The 7704-nt window shown below is 37.9% G+C and overlaps 1 protein-coding gene across 2 annotated transcripts in view; it reads right to left on the bottom strand.

Moving 5' to 3' along the window:
* Positions 1–7704, bottom strand: part of LOC137796184 (paxillin-like) — a 31732-nt gene that overhangs the window by 2401 nt on the left and 21627 nt on the right. For both annotated transcript variants that reach the window (XM_068593941.1, XM_068593942.1), the window contains 5 exons: positions 6922–7080; positions 5995–6168; positions 1017–1098; positions 760–908; positions 1–60 (listed from right to left, as the gene is read on the bottom strand). The exon at positions 1–60 is cut by the window's left edge and continues 2401 nt beyond it. In XM_068593941.1, the coding sequence (XP_068450042.1) occupies positions 1–60; positions 760–908; positions 1017–1098; positions 5995–6168; positions 6922–7080 (624 nt within the window). The remainder of the gene's footprint in view (positions 61–759; positions 909–1016; positions 1099–5994; positions 6169–6921; positions 7081–7704) is intronic.

Below are 7704 nucleotides of genomic sequence, written 5' to 3'. Positions count from 1 at the left end.
GCAGTACGGCTGGCCCTCGTGGTCAAAGAAGCTGCCGTTGATGAACGGCGTGAAGCACTCCTGGAAAAATACCAAGAGAAAAAGTTGAATATACATGTATATAGATACAGAGAGATAACACCAACAGTGATTTTATCGTGCATGTTTTTGTTCTTTTCGCATTTGGAAGGGGCTTAATACTGCCGCACACATGTTTTTTTGCAGATATACATTTTTTCCCCAAGACTTTGCTGAACAAATACATACAATAAACACGTATTGGAATTAATGTGGGGTTCCTACGACGGCTTATTCACAGGGAAAAGGAGGTGTAGAGACTAAATTGGTTAAAATGGACATTTTAAATCTCTACCAGATGGCGTCGTTCATAAAAGCTAAGCTATTTGTAACACTGCAAGCTGTAATTGTCTTATCACTGCAGTGCTACGAGCTTGAATTACCTTAAAGGTTTTCTACATCATAGAAGCAGCCAACCAGCATCAAATGACGGCACATATGAGCCTCCAGACGCACCGTCAGGAGAATACACGATGAAACGGAGCGAATCGCTGTGACCACAGTTATCTCCGAGTTACAGTTCGAAGAGACGGTTTTTAAATGTGTTATTTACTCCAAAACCAATGTAAGAACTTGTGCCTCTTCGGGGAAGTGCTAGAACTGTTTCTTTGTCCATTCAAAATTGATATATATAAATATATAATATACACAATGATGAGTTGGGTTGGCGGTAAACATCTGTCGGTGCGTCGTGCGGCTCACCCTGCAGACGAAGCATTCAGGGTGCCACAGAGAGTTGAGAGCAGAGATGTAGTTCTCCAGGATGGCTCGGGCACAGCCGCCACATTTCGGGGCAAACATGTCAAAGTAGTCCTTTCTGCAGAACGCCTTTCCATCCTTCTCGTGGAAACCTGCAGCAAAGACACACAAGGATTAACCGCAGGGTTTTTTTTTTATAATGTATGTTTTGTTTTTTTCTTTACATAAGGAAGGTGTTATGTGAATAAACCAGTTGGTACCTTCTGGTCCGAAGAAGGCTCCACACTGGGCACAAAAGAAATGCTCTGGATGCCAGGTCTTGTCCAGAGCGGTCACGACTCTCTGTGAAACAAAGGAGCAACGCTCAGTCACTCAAGTTCTGCTAAAAGGTGTGACCAATAAACACACACAGGAGATACTCGGCTTCACCACCAGGGGGTGCAGTGTGGAAAAGTACATTGAAACCATTACAACAAGGAAATGAGGAAATGAGCATCACCAAAGTCAATTAAAAAAGTTTCTTAAAAAAATCATTAAAATTGAGCAATTCACAATCAATTCAAATGTTTCACACATTTAAATTCCAATACGTATATACATTCAAAGTAAATTCTGATAAAAAATAAATACAAATAAAATGAAGATTTGAATTAAAAATACTTACTGAAGACGCAGAATGAAGTAAGAAAGTAAAGGAAGTGTGCGCGTGTGTGTTGTCATTTCAAACTTGACTACGGCTGCAACAACGAATCGATAAAATCGATTATTAAAAAAGTTGCCAACGAATTTCATATCATATCTCGTGTCACTGCATAGTCGCGTTGCGTGTACAATAACGTAGCTGCTAAGCTAACCGTTGTCGTTAGCTCGCTAGCTAGTCGTTCATTCTCCGTGTTTGAGCCGCGCTGTTGGGTTAAATAACGTCTTCGTTTTAGCAACGCGTAAATATCTGCAGCACCACGAGCTGCGTTCAACAGTCCGATATAATGAGGCTTCATGCAGAGGAAGTGTTGCTGGGATTTGTAGTTCGATATCTAATTCACAACATTTGTTTAGATAAAGTGCAGTCCGTAAGTTACCCGTTGATGCATTGAGTGGTTACTTCCGGAATTCTCATGTCTTGTTTTAAAGTTTTCTGATTTGTATTTCTTTATTTTTCAAAAGTTCTTTATTGTTAAGATAGTTTGCACTGTGAATTTGCACTGTCCGTGTTCTGTTTTTGTAATAATTTATTTTTATTACATTTATTTTTTTACCCGATTGATCAAAAGAATAATCAAACGATTATACAAGCAATAAGGTATATTTGTCATTTCCAATTTGTCTATTGTAATATTGTATTAATAATGTACTAATCAGTTTTGAAAAAACTAATCAGTTTTGAAAAAATATATTGTATTAATAATGTACTAATCAGTTTTGAAAAATAACATCTGGAGCCCCAAAAAAAATATCTGGAAAAATAATCAAACGATTATACAAGCAATAAGGTATATTTATCATTAATTTATTAATAATGTACTAATCAGTTTTGAAAAAATATCTTGAAATTGAAAATTTAAAAAAAAGTCCCATGATTATACAAGCAATACAGTATATTTGCCTTTTACAATTTGTCTATTGTAATATTGTATTAATAATTTACTTTAATAATAATAATAATTAATAATTTAATTTAGTTTTGAAAAAACTAATGAGTTCTGAAAAAATATATTGTATTAATAATGTACTAATCAATTTTGAAAAATATCTGGAGCCAAAAAAAAATATCTGATATTTTTGAAATATCTTGAAATTGAAAATTGAGAAAAAAAAAAAGTCCCATGCCCTACAACTGGGGGTTTTAACCAGGGATTGTACAACTAGTAACGACTAGTCTACGTTGTAGCTAGCGACAATGGACACGCTACAACTACATTGTAGAGCCAGCCATTGACTAGCGCGCGTAGAGCCGGCATTGGCCAGCATCTACATTTCCTGTCTTGTACAGTCTTGTAGATCTTCTAGTACGCCCCCACGGCCTCCGGCCCCAGTTGTAGAGCCCCAACCAACCGCCTAACATAGTGCACTTAGATGTTCACTCTCACCCGTTAGCTGCCACTGCTCTACTTGTATCAGCCTTCACAGGTATTGTGGTCGACCTAACCTATTATTATTATGACTATACTAATGCTACTATTATGCAGGTCTCCCATTCAGATACCTGCTCCAGCTGAGCCGTTCACACTCAGTTGTACCAACCCGAGCTCGAGTCCGGACTCGAACCCGGAGCTCCCGGGTGAGAGACGAACATCTAACCACTTAGCCACTATGTTAGACATTATTAATATATTCTAGGGTATATTTATTATGTACTAATTGAGTACAGTCAGGGCCGGCGGTTGCTGTAGGCGAACTAGGCGACTGCTTAGGGCGACAAAAGAGGTGGGGGCGCCCTCACAGCGCACATTTCAGCACCGTGAGCGAGACACGTCACATCAAAGATGTTCTATTACGGAGATAAAAACAACTCGGGGAAAAATCTGATTTTTTTTTTTGTCGAGAAAACGGGACGCTGATTGGCCAAGTCACATCAAAGTTCTTCTATTTTAAAGATGGCTCACTCAAAAAAAGAAAATCGTTTGTCCGGTGTGAAAAATGTGCGCGATCTAAAAAAAATCCTGTCATAAAGAAAAGGCGCAAATGAGCTCAACGCGCACACACATGAGGCCCGTAACTTACTTTGACGAGCGCTTTTACATTACTGCGCGAGCTCAATCCCCTCTCGCGCGAGCAAATGTCCCTCTCGCGCGTGCCTGATGCCTGCCAGGCTCGAGTATATTTGCCCGTTGCTAGCTTGCGCTCGAGTATATTTTCTTTCGACAGTAAGTGGGCGGAGCCAGACACCATCAGTTCTGGGCATGCGCAACTCTCAACAGATATGAAAAGGAGGCGGGAGAACTCACTCCTTAGCTAATTCTAAATCTGGAAAGTAAACTAAAACGTTTAGTAAAGTGTGGCAGCAAAAGTGTCAGGTGTGATACAGCCAGAGATATATATTATTTACAGTCTTCTAATTCTTATTTACAGTCTTATATGCAGAGTAACGTTAGAAGAACATTAATTAATAAATATAAATAAATAAACCTGGATAAGTTGGCAACAGTAGACTACAGGTAGTTTAATATATATATATATATATATATATATATATATATATATATATATATATATATATATATGAACACAGCAAGAATCAACTGTTAAATTAATCCTTGCATTGTTTAATGCAACACAGTTCGTAATATAGTTTAATCAAAGTCATTTCTGTGTGTAGAGTTGTTGCTTTTCGGATCATATTTATTTTTCCATCGTATTGTGCTGTTTCTTGAGTAAACACAGAGCAGAGCATGTAGGAGACCAGAGTAAAGGCTCTACCTTTCTACCAGTAGGTGGCGGTATTTCATGTATTTACTTGTTATATTTGTGTTATTTTAGAACCAAACATTCCTTCACGGAGGAGTGAGCATGTAGGGTGACCAGACGTCCGGATTTAGGCCGGACAGTCCAGATTTTCAATGCCCTGTCCGGCGTCCGGCGCAGCATCAAGCCGGACGCATATTTGTCTTCTTTTTTGGAACCGAGCGACCGCGCCAGTGTTTCTGAGATTGGACAGTGCGACGCCGAGAAAAGATGATGGTATCATCTTTCCAATCAATAGAACATCTTTGATTGTACGTGTTGAGTCTTGGCCAATCAGCGTTAACGTGTCTCCAGTGGCCGTTTCTCAGTATGCGATCTTCTCTGTACTTGATGAGAAAACTCACAACTGAAAGTTGACGTTCTCTGAATACTACTTTTGTTGAGTCACACAATGACTCAACAAAAACTCAATAACTTATGTTAGTTATAAAAAGTAGTTGCTGTCTACATTCATTATAAATGGCATACGTTCTGTTTAGTAAATTCACAACTAGTGGGTAAATACACACACACAGTAACCAAAAAAAAACAAAAACTGTCAATCCTTGTTACCCATAGTCATGGTTTGTTCAATAAACATATTTGAAAAAAAAGTGTTTTGCGTAGTTCATGGAGTTAATTTAATCCTAACTTTGAGTATGTAATAAATTATTTAAAAAATGCATTTAAAAAAAAAATTTAAATTAAAAAAAAACATTTGATTTTTTTTTTTCTATTCAAATAAAAATATGCAAATAAATAAAAAATAAAATATTAAAACAATATTGTGAGTAAACAATAAATACATACAATGCAAAAAAAATGTCATTTTAAAAACATTTTTAACTCAAAAAATGGCAGGGTTCACCACCCACCTGTCCGTGATAGTGGCTGAAGTTGTTAGCTCAATCACTGAGAACTGCTACTGCTATACTGAACCTCAACCTTTGCAGCCATGTGCTCGACCTGCTATTAGATTACTAACTAATTATTACTACTAATGATCCATGTTACTAACTACACTAATGATCCTATTACTACACAGGTCTCCCATTCTGACTAGCTGGTCCAGTTGAGCCGTTCACACTCAGTTGTACCACCCGAAGCTCGAGCCCGGACTCGAACCCGGAGCTCCCGTGTGAGAGTCCTTAATCTAACACCTGAGCCACTATGTTAGACAATATTAATATATGCTTGGGTATATTTATCTCAGGTGTTGTGTATTGTTAGCTTGAGTGGGTTATACTGGAGGACAGAATAAACATAAATAAAAAGAAAAGACTCATAGTCTGGCTTGCAAATGCATTTTTTTCAAATACAATAAAAACATTTAATTTGTTTTATTTCAATAAAAATATGCAAATATATAACAAAAAAATATATTATTTTCTTTTTTTTAAATTATATATATATATATATAAAAATTAGGTATTTGCATATCTTTATTTAAATAAATAAAAATATATATTTTTTAAATTGTATTTTTTCATTGCATTTTTTTTTGCACCCAAAGCATGCATATATATATATATATATATATATATATATATATATATATATATATATATATATATATATATATATATATATATATATATATATACATATACACACACTATATAAAAATGGAACATGGTGCTCTGATTGTTGCAGTGTGTGCGCTTCAGAAATAAAGGCAATTTCCACCACGTAGTGAGTTTTACAGTAAGTTAAGTGATGAATAATTGTGTAATTATATATATAAAGTATATAGAAAGTGTAATTGTGTGAGAGAGGTGCACTGTTTGCATTACTAACGTCCAGGATGGGTCCGTTGCAGTAGTGGCATCGGGGGGAGAACAGGTTGTGGTAGTCTTTCTCACAGTACGGCTGCCCCTCGCGCTCAAAGAAGTTCCTGGAGCCGATCTCCTCCTGGCAGTGGGTGCACACAAAGTGCTCGGGGTGCCACGTCCTGCCCATGGCCGTCACCACCTGGGGAGGGGCGGCACGGAGACACGGAGCATGCAACTTAAATGAGCTTCGGAGAGAAATTTATGCAGCCTCGCATGCAATGCACTGCATTGTAGCAATGTTGTAGCAATGCATCGTGTATAAAGATACAATGAGGAATACTATTATCATATTTTTGTGCATTACGGTTATATCTTTTATATTTTGTGCCTTATTTTTATTGTAATTCCGTGTTAGGAGCTTTTCATTGTAAAGAATAACTGTCTTATCTGTGCATGTAACGGTAAAACATCTTGAGTAAAACAAAAAAGGGATAAAACAGCAGCAGACGTCATAACTCAATGTTTGAACAAACTATTATAAAAAGGTCAAAATCGTCTCATTCACAGCAAATTATATTTTTGCGCTTCTTTAAAAATAAGTCTCTTTAAGTAAGTCATGTCATAAAACATAGAATGAAAGCGGAAAGTTTATATTGCTCCATTTATTGGATTCCAATTAAATAAGAGCTGAATTATTGATATATTCACTGGCTTGGGACCGCGAGCAATCAGCACAGTCTGAGAGATGAGGAACTAATGCCAACCTATCCACAAAAACATCCAGTGCAATCTTCTTGTCACCACATTCAGAACAAAACAAAGCTTCAATGATGATGTTTTTGTTGCATATACACATAAAATCATGTTGCATCTCAAAGCATGCATCTTAAACTTCAGTCAGTGCAACAACTGAAGCTTCGACGCGTCCTGTGTGACTCAGCGTCATCATCACCTGCCCGACGATGGGTTTCTTGCAGGCGCCGCAGACGCCTTTGGCCACCGTCTGGACCCCCAGTCTGTTGAGGTCGGACTGCAGGCTTCCCAGCATGTTGTCCAGCTTGTTGGCTGGTTTCGGGGCACCGTTGGGGGAAGTCTTTCCCTGGGACTGGATCTGACGGACACGGATATACCAAAGAGCCATCACTATACGGTTCGCATTACATTTTTTGGGACTTACCTTCTTGTCATATCACATCATTGTGCAAACATCACATGTAATGTTTTGGTGTAACTGCCTTTGCAGCCTTTGTTAGCCGTCTCCTCCCTCTGGTCGACGGAGAGAAAATATCAAGACATGCCGTGGACTTATTCATCGGGGAAGAATATGATCTCATCAAACATAATCCATGTCTGCAGGCTGTTGACAAAGACTCTCTAACGTCAACATTGTGTGTGTGAATGTGAGTCTGGCTGCAGCAGTGTAAGCAAACACACATCTTCTCAGATGGTTATTGGAGCTTCATGACTCGTGAATTCCACTGAGAGAGAAAATAGCACCTCTGCTCCATTTATTCTCTCACACACACGCACACAAACACAAACACACACACACACACACACACACAATCCAGGCCTCTCACTGAGCAACTATATTGCAGATCTCATATTGAGAAGTTTAAGCGCCTTTGAGTATTCAGAAAAGTGCTATGTAATATTAAAGTAGTACCTCAAATAGCACCTTTGCTCCATTTATTCTCACACACACATACAAAGACACACACACACACAGTCTCTA

The sequence above is a fragment of the Clinocottus analis genome, unplaced genomic scaffold, assembly GCF_023055335.1.
Source record: "Clinocottus analis isolate CAN_PGR_092001 unplaced genomic scaffold, fCliAna1.0.p SCAF_3, whole genome shotgun sequence".
NCBI classification, from domain to species: Eukaryota; Metazoa; Chordata; class Actinopteri; order Perciformes; family Cottidae; genus Clinocottus; species Clinocottus analis.
The sequence above is the reverse complement of the archived record's forward strand: the minus strand, read 5'-3'. Positions and strand labels throughout refer to the sequence as shown.